The following is a 17566-nucleotide window of genomic DNA, read 5'->3' on the forward strand; positions in this document are numbered from 1 at the left end:
AACCTTCTATAAAAAATTTCATTCCGTTCTTTGTCAACTATAAAAGAGAGTGTCAGTGATTTAGTTGGGGTTGGTCTCTAATAGTGATGCGCATTGAATAAATCAATGGACATGAAGGGGTAATAATACCTATTTTTTGCAACGTACTGATTCTCATTTCCCTAAAAACGATCCCATTATCTGGAGGAGGCAGGTTTGCATTCCCGATCAATCCATCATCATCGAGCTCCTCTGGTCAAAATGGATGGCACAGATGCCCATGGCTTTCTTTCTCACTCCCACAACAATTATGTAATACCACCACAATACCAATATAGAAAAAGCCCATTAACGACGATCTCCATCCACTATTTCGGGTTACAAACGAAAAACAGGCCGAAAAGCAGGGACTGAATACTATTGGATCCAAAAAATGAATTCATAATTGGGTCTCGGATTTGGTTAGATCTATTACCATACGACTTTTTTTTTATTTTAACCATCATATGATTATGAGCTACTTTTAATTTTACCAATAATATTGTAAATATTGTCAATAATATTGTAAATATTATCAATATTGTGAGGATACAATCACTTAAAGCGTGTCCAAGGACACATGCTCTAGGTATAGGTTGGGTCCAACGAGACCCGGATCCAAAATTTAGACCCCTGAAGTTGGGTCTACACATCATGATCGCCCGGGGTCCATTGCCATGAAGTGATTAATGTTTGAGGTGTTCATTAATACATTTTTACGAATAAATGACAGGCCCCGAGACGAATAGGGGTAGTTGGGGCATTTGAAAAATGCTAATGGGTTGTTATGAAATTTTGATGGGGTTGGGGTGTTTAGGGGAAGCAAATGGCGAAAATCACATAAGATGATAACATGCAGGTGGGGTGGCGTGGTGTGTGTGATATAATAAGGTGGGGTGTCAGAGCTGGCGGCGGCTCAGATGTAGTGGTGGAGAAGAGAGGCTGGGCGGTCCATATGCTCATCACCATCAATCTCATATACATTTCCATCCCTATTCACAAAATGAAAATGGTGGTGAAGGTGAAGGTCAAGGTCAAGGCGATGGTGATGGTGAAGATGAAGTGGGGAGGAGAGGATGGGCCTAGGGGTGGGAGCCATTTGACAGAGAAAAGAATCCCCCGTCTTCTCCATGTCCCAATCCCCTCGCCCTTTTGCGCTTAGCCTCAACTCCATAACCTCCTTCTCATGTACATAGTACCCCCCCCCCCCCCCCCCCCCCCCCCCACAAGATTCAGAGAGAGAGATAGAAAGAGAGGCTTACATAAATGGAGATTTCATTCTACTTCGGATTTGGGTTCTTGATGTTGTTTTGAGCTGCTCGTTTCTTTGTTTGGTTTGATTAGGGTTTTTCTTTGTGGTTGATGGCTGCTTGCGTTGTGGTGGGGAGTAATGGTGGGAGGCTGGGCAGCGGAGGGTCGAGCAGCAGCGGAGGAAGCCATTCTGGCAGCGACGGGGCAGCCCCACTGCCCAGAGAAGTGGTGACTGCCCACTACGGTGGTGGAGAGGAGGAAGCTCGGATAACAATGGAAGGGAGAATGATAGGTAGTAGCAATAGTAGGAAAAGAGGGGCTTCTGAGATGGATGATGGGCAGCAACTGCACATGAGCTCAGGGCTTGTACAGCACCCGAGGGTTTTCCGGCGTGCCGCTGATAATGACCTCGATATGGCCGCACAGCTTCACACTTACAGTAGTGGTAACAACAGGTGCTCCATTCTCCTTCACGAGACTCAAGGGGCCGCTCCTCCTCCTCCACCATCTTTCTTTTCCGACACCACCGCCACTACCTACTACAACCACTTACAGCAGCAGCCTGCGACAATCACAATGCCGGCTGTGCAACAACAACCACCGCCTCTGACGCTGTGTGGGTTTTCTGGCCTACCTCTCTTCACGTCCTCCTCCACCGAGAAAGGGAGAAGCAGCTTCGATGCCACCGCCGCACTTCCCCAACAACAACAACAAGCTTCATCGTCCTCCTCCGTGGTAGCCATGGATGAGGCGGAAACATGGATAGACGGCATAATAAAGGACCTCGTCCACACCTCCCCAGTCCCCATACCCCAACTCATCCAAAATGTCCGAGAGGTCATCTTCCCTTGCAACCCCCAACTAGCTGCTTTGCTCGAATTTCGGCTCCGCTCCCTCCCTGAATCCTCCCCAGCTGATAAGCAGCAGCTGCCCTTGGGGTCTGGCCTCAAGCTCCGAATAGAACAGCAGCCAGGGACAGGGAGCATCGAGAGCTTTCCGGCTGCACTTCCATGGTTATCTTCTTCAACATCGTCATCTAAAGAGCATCAGGGCATGGCCGAGACCATGATGATGAACCAGCAGTATGTGAACTGGGCCTTGGACGAGAGGCCTCCATTGCCACCCACGCCCCCACTTCTTTCACTGAACCAGTCAAGCAGTAATAATACCTCTCCACCAAAAAAGTCAGCCGCTCAGACGGAAGAGGAGAGCCATCACCAACAAAAACTGAGGGAGAGGGAGCGCAGGAAGCAGCAGGAGCAGCAGGCCAAGAGGGACTCTGAGGGCCTCCATCTGTTGACGTTGCTCCTCCAGTGCGCAGAGGCTGTCTCCGCAGAGAGGCTCGATGAGGCAAGTGCCATGCTCGCCGAGATCGCGGAGCTCTCGACGCCCTTTGGCTCATCGGCCCAGCGTGTTGCCGCCTACTTTTCCGAGGCCATGTCTGCACGCCTCGTGAGTGCCTGCCTCGGAGTCTATTCGCCTCTGCCTGCTTGTGTCCAGAACCAGAAGATTGTGTCGGCCTTCCAGGTCTTCAACGGGATAAGCCCCTTTGTGAAGTTCTCCCACTTCACGGCGAACCAGATGATACAGGAGGCGTTTGAGAGGGAGGAGAGGGTGCACATCATCGATCTGGACATTATGCAGGGCTTGCAGTGGCCTGGTCTCTTTCACATACTGGCATCCAGGCCAGGCGGTCCTCCGAGGGTGAGGGTGACGGGGTTGGGGTCCTCGGAGGAGGCGCTCGAAGCCACTGGCAGGAGACTGGCCGAGTTCGCCGAGACGCTCGGTCTGCCCTTCGAGTGGTGCGGCTTGGCTGAGAAAGCCGGGAATGTGGGAGTTGAGAGGCTCGGCATCAGGAAGAGGGAGGCCGTGGCTGTCCACTGCCTCCACCACTCCCTCTACGACGTCACCGCCTCAGATGCCAACACCCTCGCCCTAATTCAAAGGTAACTTCTCTCCCTGCTGCTATCGCTTCATTGCACTGCACTGCACTGCACCGCACAGCTACCGTTCATCTCTTTTATCACCACCACTCTCTCTATTTCTTCATACAAATACATCCTACTATATTATGAATCTCTCTTTTCCTACTGCTGTTATTTTTTTTTTTTTTTCTTGTAGAACCATTGCCAAAGTCCATTCTTTATTTACAAATACCTGTGTCATGCATTTTCTCCCTCACATTCTTCTAAACCTGTGCAGCGCTCTCTCTCTCCATTAGAACTATGCATTTTCTGTCTCTTTTCGTGCCTTTTCTCCCTCCTCCGGGCTTCTGTGCACCTCTCCTAATTCTCTTTTTGCGTCCTTTTTTTCTTTTTTTTTCCTGGGTTCTTTCAACTTTTTTTTTCTTATTCCCATCTATGGCTAAAGCTTTTGCTGCTACGTGCCTTGCACACAATAACATTAACTTACAGAGGAAGAAGATTCAAAAACAAAATCTTTTTCACTAATTCGCTGGGATATGAAATTCCATGTAAAAGGAATTAATATTTTCTGGGAAATGAATCGCCAGAATAAGTATTGTACGTAAGTTGCAGTTGCAGTTGCAGAAGGCAGCGCAGAGAGGCTGATTCCTGGATATTTTGGGTATCACGTCTTTGCTTTCTTTTGACCTCTGCGTAGTTTTGTTAACCTTAGGTTATTGACTTGAAAATATTTAATATTCACGATATCCCAAGTAAGTGCCTTTTTACCTTTTCAATAATCTTTGAATCAGAAAATCACCTTTCATGAAAAGTGCTACTGTTACTGTCACCCCTCAGAAAGTGTCCTGTTTCCCTTCCCTTGTGTTTTTATAATAATAATAATAATTTGCATTTCAACCAACTGAGGGTCTAAATGTAAAATAAAGCGTTCCAGGTGGGATTGGTGCAAAGAACAATGACATTATGAATCATTTTAACCAATGGATAGTAGAATGTGTTCATTCAAAAAATGAATTCTTCACTTTCGATGATTGTGAAGCCTAAGTTGACTTTCACTTACTGGAAACCATTGGGGGACGGCATTTACGAAACCATTTACCTTTGCTGCATCACAATTAATCTTGACCTGCAATTGTGTGGTTGCATTTATTTCATTGTCGAACTCTTTGACACACCAAAGCTATTAGATTGAACTCTTTTACACACCCAGCTATTAGATTTCACATGGGATAGTTCAACTCTTATACGCACCCAGGCTATCAGATTTCACATCAGATGGTCGTAAGGAATTGTGACCTCCTTTTACCCAAGCTAAATGGTCTCATTGTATACAATCTCTTGTTTTTTTGCCCTCTGCAATCTTGTTTTTACTTGGTGTTTCCTCTCTGCAAGGGATGGATGGATTCACATCCAAAACCTCACCACCGGAGTGAACCTTTATCTTCAAAAAATTGAGTCTTAGTCTGTGGGTGGTTCATTCTTCTTGTACACTTCCCATCTCAATACAGTTAAAAAAAATAAAAAAAAAGTCTTCAGCCTTGAAAGTGGTTCATCTTGTACTTCATTTCAATTGTTCAAAGAACAACAGATCCACCTTATTTCTGGAGTTCCAAATTCTTGGATAAATTTGAGGAAGAAATGAAATTGCAACAATTTAACATGTATTTTGAGTAACTCACCAAAGATTTTCATTTCTTAAATGATATATGCAACATGATCAGTTGGATTTGTTTAAATGTTAACAGTCATGAGATGCATCATTCCTGATCTCAACGCCTCCATGTTTTGGTGTGGTTGGTGCGTTACAGGCTTTCTCCCAAGGTGGTGACCATGGTGGAGCAGGACCTAAGCCATGGGGACTCATTCTTGGCCAGATTCGTGGAGGCCATTCACTACTACTCTGCCCTATTCGACTCGCTGGGTGCGAGCCAAGCGGAGGACAGCCATGAGAGGCATGTGGTGGAGCAGCAGCTGCTGTCCAGGGAGATCAAGAACCTACTGGCGGTGGGGGGCCCATCCCGTTCTGGGGAGATAAAGTTTGAGAATTGGAGGGAGAAGCTGCGGCAGTGTGGCTTCAAAGCCATGTCCTTGGCCGGCAATGCTGCAACGCAGGCTACCCTCCTCTTGGGCATGTTCCCCAGTGATGGTTACACGCTGGTGGAGGACAAGGGAACCCTCAAGCTCGGCTGGAAGGACCTCTGCCTCCTCACCGCCTCTGCATGGCGGCCACCATCACCCATCAATCACTAGCCAACCTGCTTGGTGCTTCTCGACTCCACCACTACATTGAGCATTTCTTTGCTCCGTGTACTGCTACAACTACTACACGAACTTTCTCTCTCTATCCCCGGCCCTCTGATGGAACGTGAAAGTGAGAAGGGGGCTTGGGGATGGGTGGTCTGTTCTCATTGTTAGGATCTACTCTCTTTGTTTTAGTGTGTGTATAGGAGCAGCATGAATGGTTTATGTTGGAATAGCATTTGCATTTTTAGCTACCTTTCTTCTTCTTTTTTTTCTTTTTTTGTTCTTTTTTTTTTTTTTTGGCTTTTCTTGCACTTGGTATATGTTATAGCCCTTAGCCGAATCCAAATGGTTGGGATAAAGCTCGGATGATATTAATAATGCGTATGTATCTGTGCTGAATCGGAATTGGTGGGGGGTCGGGGCAATTTAGACCACGAAGCTCGATTTCATCATATACTTTTTTTCTTAAGTTTTTTTTGTTTTATTTTCAATAGATTTTGTAAATCAATCTAGTCATGAATCAACAACTCCTATTAGGTCAATCAGGAGTCGTCCATGTGAAATTCGCTTGAGGCTATTTTATACTAGAAAATGTAAGACATCAACCTTATACTGTTGAAGTAAGGGTACTTCTAAGATATCAACCTTATATTCTAGAAGTCCGTTACTTCAAAAAAATCTATGAAAAAGAGTTGTTAGGACTCTATAAATTCTTAATTGATCATCTTGAAACTTCAAGATGTATAGTTTTGTGATATATGAATATGGAGAAAAAAGGACTAGAAGTTCTGAAAATAGAGCATTTTATCAAAATCTCCAATGTTCATAGTTCTATTCGATTGCACCATATTTTAATCTTTGAGTTTCATAACTAGGGTGAGTAAATTTTCTAGGTATCCTAGAAATTTGTGGCAATGTAGCTACATGTTCCAATAGGATTTGGAGTGTGCCTTATTTTGATTTTTTAGCGTTGTTGCCTTATGTTTGGAAAATTAACCATAGAGAGCAACCCCCTGATTTATTAAACTCTTGCACTATGTGAAACCTAATTTTAGGGCTGATACTAGACCTAGATAGGCCTGCTGGCTTTTGGATTGGGTTCGAGCATATAAGAAAGCATGGATTGGGATGATCCGGGCTTGGAAGGCTTGAGAAGTTTTTGGGTTCTGCCTACGCTAGCCCTTTAAATATAGTATGTTAATATATATATATATATATATATATATCATACTATAAAATATTGTGTAATTGTACTCAATAAATTTTGGATATTTATCTTGATGATATGGTAGTCTTGTTTGAGAAGGTTAGAGCCAACAAATGGCATTGACCAAAATCTAGCATATTCTCGTAGCATGTGCATAAACTGTCGCAATACATAGAAAACCGCTCTTCCGGGAATCTACTAATAACATGTATGCACATATACCAATAAATGAACACATGCACCATGTGTGTTTGTATGTCATCTAGGGGGTACACTTGAAAGCCACTGATACTTGGGGATTCAGAATCACTTATTGGTTTGACTTTGATAAGTTATATCATGAACCCTTGATTATGCACTGTGGGCTATACGTTTATTGGGTTATACCGAGAATGTGGCTTTGGATTTCAGATCTAGTCAAGTGCAGTGCTCCGATTCCTAAATCAGCTTCATAGGATCCTAATTTCCGTTGTAGATGTGTTTTAAATCGTGTTAAAATGATGTATTTTGTTGAAAATTATTAAAATAATTTTTATGGATTTTTTGGAATTCTTTTGAATTTTTCTAAGTAAGAAATGTAGTTTTCATATTGTTTTCATTAAATAATAATTAAGGACAATCCCCAAGAACCTCACAGGACACCCAATGGCTAATGGGTGTCCTTGTGGAGGCCTAGGGGGTCCCACGCTAGCCCCACATGGATGGTGATGTCGACCTTATATGGGACCCCCCATGTTAGTTTGTGATTTGTTCATTTTAAGTGAAGAGCATTAAACTGTGTTATTTTATAGAATTTTATGTTAAATGTGAAAAGCAAGTGGTTTGTACACATATGTGAGTGAGCATTTTAAAAGGGGCATATGCTTTGATATTTCAATTTAAATCCTAAAGATATTTAGTAACTATGCGCTTTAACAACTAGCTTATGTGGCAGGATTTGATTAGCCCTATATAATCTTGTAAAATGGATGAAAGTTTTCAAATTTTATTTTTGTTGGAATTTTGACAAACCGCAAGGGTATGCCTTCCAACTTAGTTTTAAATTCAATTGAACGAAATGATCATGAATATTTTGAAACTAAAAAATTTGGAGTGAATTATGGTTATTAAAAAATGAGGATAATAGTATCTGGATCCATACTTAAGATTTTTATGGCATAATGATGGATGGTGCTAGGATCAAACTTCTCCTTATAGCCATAAGATGATAACATGAACGTCCTAGATTCATCTATCTAGAAGCATCTACGGACTTGATGGCTAGAAACTTATAAATACCCCCTTAAGCATTCATTCTCACACACTCTATGAGTTCAGAGTCTCTCTAAACTGGCATTTGAGTGGCATGCCTAGGCTCACCTCTCTCTTTCTCTCTCTTCCAAATTGAGCGTTGAATTGATGTAAGAGAAAGCTTCATTAAAGCTCAATTGAACAATCCAGTGATGGAGATCTCAAGCACAAACCAAAGATATTGATGATCTAGTTTACAAGGCCTTCATCAACTGAGTACGGTCTTATCGACTTCCTTTGATTTTAGTCCCTTTTTTTTTTCAGTAAATTCTCATACCTTCATTATTTTGATTCTTGATCATTGAATTCCTTGATCTATTTGATCCATATAGTTGAAGACATCATCCATGCACAAATTAATTTAGTTTCTATGAGTTTTTCCTTGAGAGTTTTTATTTCTCTTAGTTTTTTCACAACCAAATAAATCAATTAGATCATGGTTTTGATGGATGAAATTGTTGTTTTCATAAGAGGAGATCATGCCGAATTTATGTGGCACGATTTGTGGACTCATTGAATTGATTTTGTGATTTGTCTGCCATGATTCTCTCAAGAGTTTCCACTTGGTTTTGATCATTTGATCTCCGCAAATCCTTCCATGTTTATAGTGCATATCATTGAATGTTTGGCTTCCCACTTTTGATATGATGAATTTGGCCGAATTTTGAGTTATGCCTAACGTCATAAATCGGTCACCTGAGAGCTCCAATCGGCTTCGCATGGACATGTTGCATTATTCACTTGAGCATATGTATTGTAATACTGAAGGTCATGTTTTATTAAGTTTTGTAAAGTCAATTAATGTATAATTTTTTATTGTAAATTTGAATGGTGCAGAATTTTCAAAAACCCCTCATACTTGTCTTGTTTGATGACCTCCATATGCAGTTTGTTTTATTGATGAATAAGAGACCCTAATTGAGTTGTATTCTCTTATTTTTTAGTGTATAAAAAGAACTTTGTTCACTCTAATTGCAGTTATGTTGCTGTAATTTGAAGTTGTAAGCTCATTTTGTGTATTATATGATATTAAGGTTGTATTGTTTTGTATTTTGACATAGTTCAAGTCCAAGACTGTAATTTGGTTTCTATGCACTCTCATGTGGTTTGGCAAACCTTTATGAAAGGCATCTACCCTATGCTACAAAAATAAGGTGCACCTCATTTATTTATCATTAAAAGTTGTTTCAACATCGGAAAACCCTCTAATTGTTTATTTTGACATCGGGATGTATGTATATTATAAAACAAAAGGATTTCAAGACATATATATATATATATATATATATATATATATATATTATTATTATTATTATTAGGTAATCCAGTAGAGATGGTGTCCCCTCACCCGCTGAAAAAGAACTGAAGAGGTCAAGTTGGGATGTCTCACCACCCTCACCACATGACACTTGTGGCCATCCCTAAGTCAGCAATTTTCAATATTTTTAAGTATCTATAGATCCACTCAACGTATGCTATTTTTGCAGCTTAAAAACTTCAAATTAGCAGTCGAAATAGATTTTCAAAAGTTAGCACTAAAACCACATCTAATAACATGGTTTGGAGGTAGCCTTGCGTAAATTGTTTTTAGTGTTTGGGCCTTTTATAAACTGCACACTGTCTACAAGTGCACTATTTTAATACAAATGTACGATCATAATTAATCTCTGGCAATGGGCATACATGCTAAAAGCAAAAGTAATTGCAAAAAATAAAAGGGCCAAAATACTTCTAAAAATTGAAGGAGTATTTAATTTTTTATTTTATTTTAGCAAAATTATCTATTTTTATTAGCAGGAGTGACATGTTAAGAAATGCACACACTGCAATTTTGAGCTAAATATAACTTATAAAAATTCAAATAGTCTATATGCTTTCATTGATCTTGTCAAGTATCAACAAATAGTTTAAAAAAATCGCTATAATTTATCAAAAATCTAGTTTTTTAGGTTTCTTAAAAAAATAGTGTCAATTGTATTATGGTTGTTTATTATTGTATCAAAAGAATGTAAATACTGAGAATCTATCTTACGTTGAGTGTTTGTTATCTATTAAGTTCATTTTATAGTCAAAATAAAATTTAAAATGCAATTCATGATAATAAAATGAATATCTCTAAAATTTTTTTTTAATTATTAACTTAAATTTTTTTACTTTTAAAGAAAATTATATGGAACAAAATTAGTTGAATAGGCTGTTAGTAGAGAGAGAGAGAGAAAGAGAAAGAAATTTAGTAGAATTGATTGTTTGTAGAGAAATTATATGGAAGTGCAAATACATTTTCTTTGGGGGTAGAGCAGCCCTCATTGTTGAAAATATGGCCTATCAAGGCCTAAATTCCAGTAGTCTCTCATTCAGTAGGAGCGATTGAGATATTGAAATTGGAGTCTTGCGAAATGGAGCTCAGATATTTGTACCTCGAGTACGCATGAGGCATCGAAAGTTCACATGTTGAGAAAGCAATTTCTCAATCAGGTGTGAGGATCACCTCCTAATCAAGATTTTACAAGTTAGCCTCATGTTTAGCTGCAATCAACCAGGGCTTGGAGAATCCAAATGAGAAAAATAGAACCTGAGTACTTAATTGAGTATTCGCCCTGTATGGAATGGTCAAGACTTATAGGACATAAGTCTGTATCCTGACACGAGACCATTGCATGGCATGTGCATTTTCATTTCGTACAGGAAGCCACTCTTCCAAATGCATTATCCGAGTTTGAAAGAGCCAATGCATATGTGCTTTGAGAGCACCCCTGTAATTGAGTTGGATTATGTCCCACAGGGGTACACCTGTAATCCATTGAGAGCCGAATGAATGGAAGTTCTGGCTCAACGGCTTTAATATGGACAATTATGTGTCTCTGCTTTAGACTATGGAACATAGGTCTATTGGGTCGATTTGAGACTCAGCGGAACATCATTCGGGACCAGCCCAATGGAGTACTCTAATACCTATAATTATTAGCCTAAGATCTCTTTATACATTTTTTTATATTTTATAATGATGATAAAAACTTAATAATTACTTAAAAATACTTTAAATATTTATTGTGAATTTTAGAGAATTTTTTGGAATTTTATTTGCTATAAAAATAAGGGTTTTCATATTGTTTGACTCAAATTCCACTTTGGTCCTGACCTGGTAGTGCCATATGGCGTCCAAGTGGCCATAAGGCTGCCACATGGCACCCCGCACCTCACTTTAGGATCACTGCCTTAGGCGGGGGACTAGATTGGTGTTTGGTTGCTTGTTTTATAAGGGGTTGTGTTATAGTGTCGTTTTATATTTTGTTATATAATGTTATAAATTAAGGCCCTCTATTTATCACATGTCTTAATTAACTCACATATGGGTCATGCATGGCATGTGTGGAGTTTAGTTTATTTATTTATTTGATATTAAAGAGAAAATATATTTTCAAATTTGAGTTGAAAAATATCTTCACACACATGTGTGAAGGGGATATTATTTTTAAATTGATTGGTTTAAATTTTTAAATCTACAAAGTGATTGATTTTGATAAAGAAGAATATCTTCACATGTGAGAGCTTTACCCATTACTTCTTTGCCCTTTAGCCTTTGTGGTTATCTACTCAAATACAATATTAAAAAAACTAAGGGTATTTTTGTAAGGCCATATTGGATACAATTGGAACAAAAACATGGGCCAAAGACAAAACGGTAAAGTAGCATAACTTAGGTTTAGGACGAGTGATACTAGTGTGAAATCCCATCCCTTCATCCAAGTGGTTGGATGGATATGAGTGGCTAGGTACATTAGCCTCTTATGTGCCTTTGGATTAGTGCATAAAGGGTGTTGATTGAATCCAAAGTTACACCCATATTATAAAAGCACATCATGAGATCTCAAATCCTAACTATCTCAACTCTTGAACCATTTTGGAAAATTGTTGGTCCCCTCTTTCTTCTAAGGTTTTGTGAGAGAAAATTGAAGAGAGAGAGCTTTTAGAGTTCCATTAATGGTGATCTTAATGGTGGTCCTCATTTCTTATGTTTAAGTTCATAGTGTACATTTATCAATATAAACTCCATTGAATTTTCTTTCTCATAAGATCGTTTTCTTGACATTTATAGTTGTTGGAGTTTTGAATTTAGAAAAATTTCATTGATCTTAGAATCTCCATTTGATCATCTTTTTCATCATGCTTATTCATAGTGTAGTCTTTCATGAGTTATAACCTATATACATGTGAATCCATGATTATGCATAGTATCCTTTAATTACTTTGCTTCAAACCCATCAAATAGTTTAGTCTCAGAGTGTCACTCCATTTTCAAAACTTTTTCATCACGTTTTTACCTATGGGGGTTCATAATCTTTCCATACAATACTGTTTTGGTAGTCCGAGGGACCACCGTGTATAGTTTGGCTATAACTTTCTTGTTCTTTATCCAATTCGATTCAAACCTTTTACATTCTATTTTGGATGGTAATACTAGTATATTGAGATCTTAAGAAGTGATTTTAAGGTGTGTAATTTCTTCCCATTTGGATTAGAAACTCTTGTGAGATTAAACCACTTTTGTACAACCTAAAGGGGCAAAATTAAGTTCTTATAAGATCCGATTGCATGGCCTGGGTACAAGGGGTTCAAAACATGGCTTTCCTATTTTAATTTGGCATTCTAATTCCCTATTTAGCTGATTTTATTCTTTAGAATTTTGTTTAGATTAGTTGCATGATGTGTTTAAGCTTTGGGACATAGTTTATGTAATTTGTACTATGAAAGTGTAATTCATAAGCTAGTCTTCTTTATATGTCATTGCCCCATAAGGAGTTGGTATTTAAGTTTATTTATAGTGGTTATACAAGGCTAGAAATGGCTGTAATTATTATGTAAAAAGATCGTAACTTATTCACTTAGTTTGGTTTTTAGCAAGTGGCTTGTCCATTTGGCCTTGTTTTTCGGCTTGGAAATTTGCTCCAGTCTTTGTATCCACTATCACTCATTAATTCAACTCTGGCTAATATTCTTGTTTACTTTCTTTCATTATTCCATGCGCCAGCTTCTATCCTTAAAAACTGGAAGCTCTGATTAGAAAATTCTTATGGAGTGGCTCCGTAATGCCTAAGAAATACAATTTGGTTAGATAAGATAAGGTTTGTAGACCCAAGAATGAAGAGGCTTTAGGCATCCATAGACTTAAACACATGAATGATGCCATTCTCACGAAGTGGTGGTGGAGAGTCTCTTTGGAGCCTCATCTGGAATGACAGAAGGTTATCTTCACAAAGTGGTTTGTTTCTTAAAAAACTTTATACTAACCACTCAGCATCGATGATTTGGAAAGGGATTAATTTTGTGCGTAATATTTTCCTTAGCTATAACAAAATGAAAGTGGCAAATGGAGCTAAAACTAAATTCTGGTTTGGGAAATGGCTAGGTATTGTACCACTTAAGGATAATTTTCCTGATGTTTATCGTTGGGTGGCATCTAAACTAGCGACTATTTCAGATATGGCAGAAGGCCATGGTCTTAACTGCATATGGAATTTAACTGTTTATGGAAGGTCAACCTCAAGGTTAGAAGGATTGATGCAACTGTGGCAACAGTTTCTAGTCTTATTGTATCAACTGCACTCCTTTGGCTTTTTTCCTAATGGATTGTACTCTTTAGTTTGAGTACTTACTCCCAATGGCGGCTTTTCAATTAGATCCTTGTACCATGAGGTTAGCCATGATCATTCTTTTGACTTGAGTAATAGGAACACCAAAGATGGGAAGATTAAATCTCCTAATCATGTCTGAGCCTTCTTATGTATGCATTTTTTGGATTTGGGCATTTAGACTCTCTAATTGGCAATAGATTATGCTAAAAAACATCCCTCAATGTTTTGCATATGTTCTCAATCCCCCGTTTACCAAACTGGTATTTATCTTTGGCGTATTTTGTGTGTTGTGGTCTTTATGGAAAGAAAGGAATTCATAGATTTTTGAGGGAGCCTCACACGGCTGCAATGAGATCTCTCGAGGGATGATGAAATTGATACTTCTTTGGGCTCAAGCATCATCGATTTTCAAAAGCTACCCAAAAGAGTTATTTGCTACCAATTTTGCAATGTTACTTGCACATCAACCACACAAAGTGGTTAAATCCCCTCAGTGGATCGCTCCCCTAGTTGGCTGGCTGCAGTTAAACTCTGATAGCAATGTTAGATCCGAGACTCAAAAAGCTGGTTTGGGTGGGATTATTAGGGATTCTAATGGGAATATTATCTTTTTCTATTTGGGGGGATCTAACCTTTTGTGACATCAACGAGACATAATTGAGGGGGGTCAAAGGAGTCTCTCGGATGCAGAATGATCACGTTTGTATTATTATTGAAGGAGACCCAGCTAATGTTATGAAATGGTGTACCCACCTTCCTTCCATTCCTTAGCAATGGACCTACATTTTGGATGAAATATTATTGGCTATCTCTGCCAAGTATGTCCATTTCTACCACATTAACAGATAAATAAATGATATTGCTAATGCCCTCATAAGATTAGCTACTTCCTAGCCCTCCTCTCTCTTCCTCTCCTCTTTTTCTTTTCTCTCCTCCCCTGTCTGTTCTTCTTTTTCTTCTCTTTTGTTTTCTTTTTTTGTCTTGTAATTTCTCATTTTTTCAATGAAATTACTGTTAACGATAAAAAAAGAAAAAAAGAGATTTTATAATACCCATAGGGAGATAGTCAATAGTTCCACATGTAAATGTGGTCGACGAGCTACCTAACAAATCTATTTCAAAAATGAAAAAAAATTACTTTCGCAAATTTGTCTTTCTAAAAGTTTCAAGTGCTAAAATGAGTCTCCTATCTCTTCCTAAAAAATTAGTTATGGATATTCTTTCAACCTAGTGTGTCATGTAAGATCAGGGGAGAGCCAAAACGTTTTGCCAGGTGGGACCTGCAAGAAAAACCTTCATAGTAGATGGCCAATTATAGCTAACTATATATTAAATTTAAAATCATTTGGATTGATTTTAAATTCATAATCATATTTGTTATAGCATTATTAATATTTATAACAATTATAGGATAGGGTTTTACACTTAGTGTAAGCTATGTTTTATTTTGAAAAAGGCAAGCTACGTTTTCTTTTGAAAAAGGCAAGCTATGTTTTCCTTTGAAAAAGACAAGCTCCATTTTAGTTCAACTCTAGTACATTCTATTGAACTTAAAGCGAGCTACATGGAAGAAAAAAGATCTACATTGGGAATTCATTAAGGCAAAGCCTTAGGCGCGCTTAGGAACATGAGTATTAGCCACGCGTGCAAATGCAATTGTAAGTCGCTTAGCTCACACAAGGTTGGGACACTAAAAAAAAAAAGTTACTCTTTAGTCTGGTTCATGATAGGACCATTCTGTCAGATATCTAGCCAGTTCAAGGGGGAGTTATCTGACTCCCGATATATTGAGGGATCCAAGTGGTATGAGCGATTCCTCAAATTTTTAAATCTTGGTGTGAACAATACAAATAGCATCACAAAGAATGCAGTCACAAATAAAAATGGAAGCCAACTTTCTAAAAAAATATGAACCACATAAATAGATAGATCAAGGCGTTCTAGATTGGGCGATTACGAATCGTCCAAAATGATCTGGGTCTCGTAATAATATCATCCGACCGTGTCTCTCTAGAATTGACGAGTTCAAGTTGCTTTGGATCTGGGTCTCATAATATATGAGAATTCGACAGCGTCTCTGTAGAATTGGCTTTATGTAGTTAAAAATGTGTGGGTGCAACTTTACTTTTTGGTCTATATGAATGATCCGGACCCCACCAAATCCACTCACATGCACTAAACATATCTCGTGATGGGCAAGCTTACCTCATGCAAGCGTGTATTGATTGGCATGTGGGCGTTTCAACTTTTTGAACCATCATTTTCTCCCACAATTATTTGCCCCATGTATACAAGGACGTATAAAATGATGGGAAATTTGCATATAACCCCAACGAATGGGCTTTCTTATCAATTTACCCCCAACCTAACTCTTTTTAGTAATTTCACTCCCAAAAACCGTGTGTCCTAGCAAATACCCCCAATACAAAAAGTTTATTTTTATTTTTTTACAAAAATACCCTTCTCGTACATAACAAATCATTTTTCGGATCCCAATAAAAGAAAACGCCGGACCATACTTGTACAATGCCGGATTGCTCACTTTAAAACGTTGGACCGCCACTTTAAAATGTCAGACTGCCTCTTCAAAATGCCGTACCACCACTTTAAAATGTCGGACTGCCTCTTCAAAACGCCGGACTGCCCCTTCAAAACGTCGGACCGCTATTTCAAAACACCAGACTGCCCATTTATCCAATAGCATAATCCTCGGACCGCCACAATGAAACGCTTGACCTCCCATTTCAGCAACTAATCGCCGGACTGCCTCTTCCAAATGCCGGACCGCTCTCTCTAATGAAAATAATTTGTTATGTATTGGGGGTATTTGCTACGAAACATGGTTTTTTGAGGGAAGTTGCTGAGAAAAGTTAGGTTGGGGGTAAATTGCTTAGAAAGTCCATTTTTGAGGGTTTTTTTTTTTTATTTTTTTATTACAATTTTCCCTAAAATGATTGCTCTCCGACTCTTATACAAGGACTCTGTAAAATGAAATGCTCTATAAAAGAAAATTTATTTATCTTTTTAGATGAATTATATTTATTTATCTTTTTTATAAATTGTAAAAAATAAAATACATATAATTAAATTTTAATTACATATGATTACAAAAATAAAATTACATATAATAATTTACAAAAAATTATATAATTATATAACTTAATATAATTATGTTAGTCTCATGTCAGTATAATTATGTGAGTATGATTGTATCAAAATTACGTTAATATCATTATGTTGAATGAATTCCATTATATTTTGGACTTTGAATTTGATTCCACTAAGATTCTCTCTCCTTCTCTCTCTCTCTCTCCTATTTTCATTAAGTTTTTTCCATATAGCTTCTTTCAAAAATAAACTTCAAAGTTAATATAGTAATAAAGTAAATAAATTGAGTTAGAGATATTCATTTTATTGCCATGTTGTATTTTAACTTTATTTTGATTATAATATAAATTTAATAGACAACAAAAACTTAACATGAGATTTGTTCACAATATTTACATATTTTTGACACAATAATGAAAAATCATAATGTAATAGCTGCTATTTAATTTAGAAACCTAATAAACTGGATTTTTGAGAAATTATATATATATATTTTTTGAATTTTTTTAGGCGAAAACCAGCTGATTCTCCAATCCAGATCGCTAATCCATCGATCCGACATGATTTTTGAGTTTTCTATTTAGGTCACCGATCCCTTATTGTAGAACTTGGTATAGGTAAATGGTCTAACAAAGGTAATGTAGAATGGAACTCTCATCTCTTTCTTCGTGGGCTTACATTATTATTATTATTATTTGCGTGTGGTTTCCGTAAGGCATAAGTTTAAAATTATAAAGTAGGGTGTACTTCTTAGATCTTGTTCCAGTTTTGATGTTTTGGATCTCCTTAAAATATATTTTCAAACTAATTTAAAAGAGAACGGTTGTGCATTGAAAAGATGTATAGAGCCTAGGCTCTAAACAATCAAATTAGAGCCTACCTTCAAATTG

At 38.1% G+C, this 17566-nt stretch overlaps 1 protein-coding gene across 1 annotated transcript; it reads left to right on the forward strand.

Moving 5' to 3' along the window:
• Positions 1-889: 889 nt before the first annotated feature.
• On the forward strand, positions 890-5689 carry SCR (GRAS family transcription factor). The gene is made up of 2 exons (XM_006842581.4): positions 890-3215; positions 5003-5689. The coding sequence occupies exons 1-2, from the start codon at positions 1381-1383 to the stop codon at positions 5442-5444; spliced, it is 2277 nt and encodes a 758-aa protein (XP_006842644.2). The 5' UTR covers positions 890-1380; the 3' UTR covers positions 5445-5689.
• Positions 5690-17566: the final 11877 nt, after the last annotated feature.

This window comes from Amborella trichopoda, chromosome 8, assembly GCF_054954075.1.
Source record: "Amborella trichopoda isolate Santa Cruz 75 chromosome 8, AtrichopodaSantaCruz75HAP2 v2.0, whole genome shotgun sequence".
In the NCBI taxonomy this organism is placed as follows: Eukaryota; Viridiplantae; Streptophyta; class Magnoliopsida; order Amborellales; family Amborellaceae; genus Amborella; species Amborella trichopoda.

Excerpts from the sequence above, each read along its gene's own strand:
- SCR (XM_006842581.4), top strand. The coding sequence starts at position 1,381 with ATGGCTGCTTGCGTTGTGGTGGGGAGTAATGGTGGGAGGCTGGGCAGC. Across the intron at positions 3,216-5,002 it reads ACCCTCGCCCTAATTCAAAG|GCTTTCTCCCAAGGTGGTGA; the intron begins GTAACTTCTCTC and ends GGTGCGTTACAG.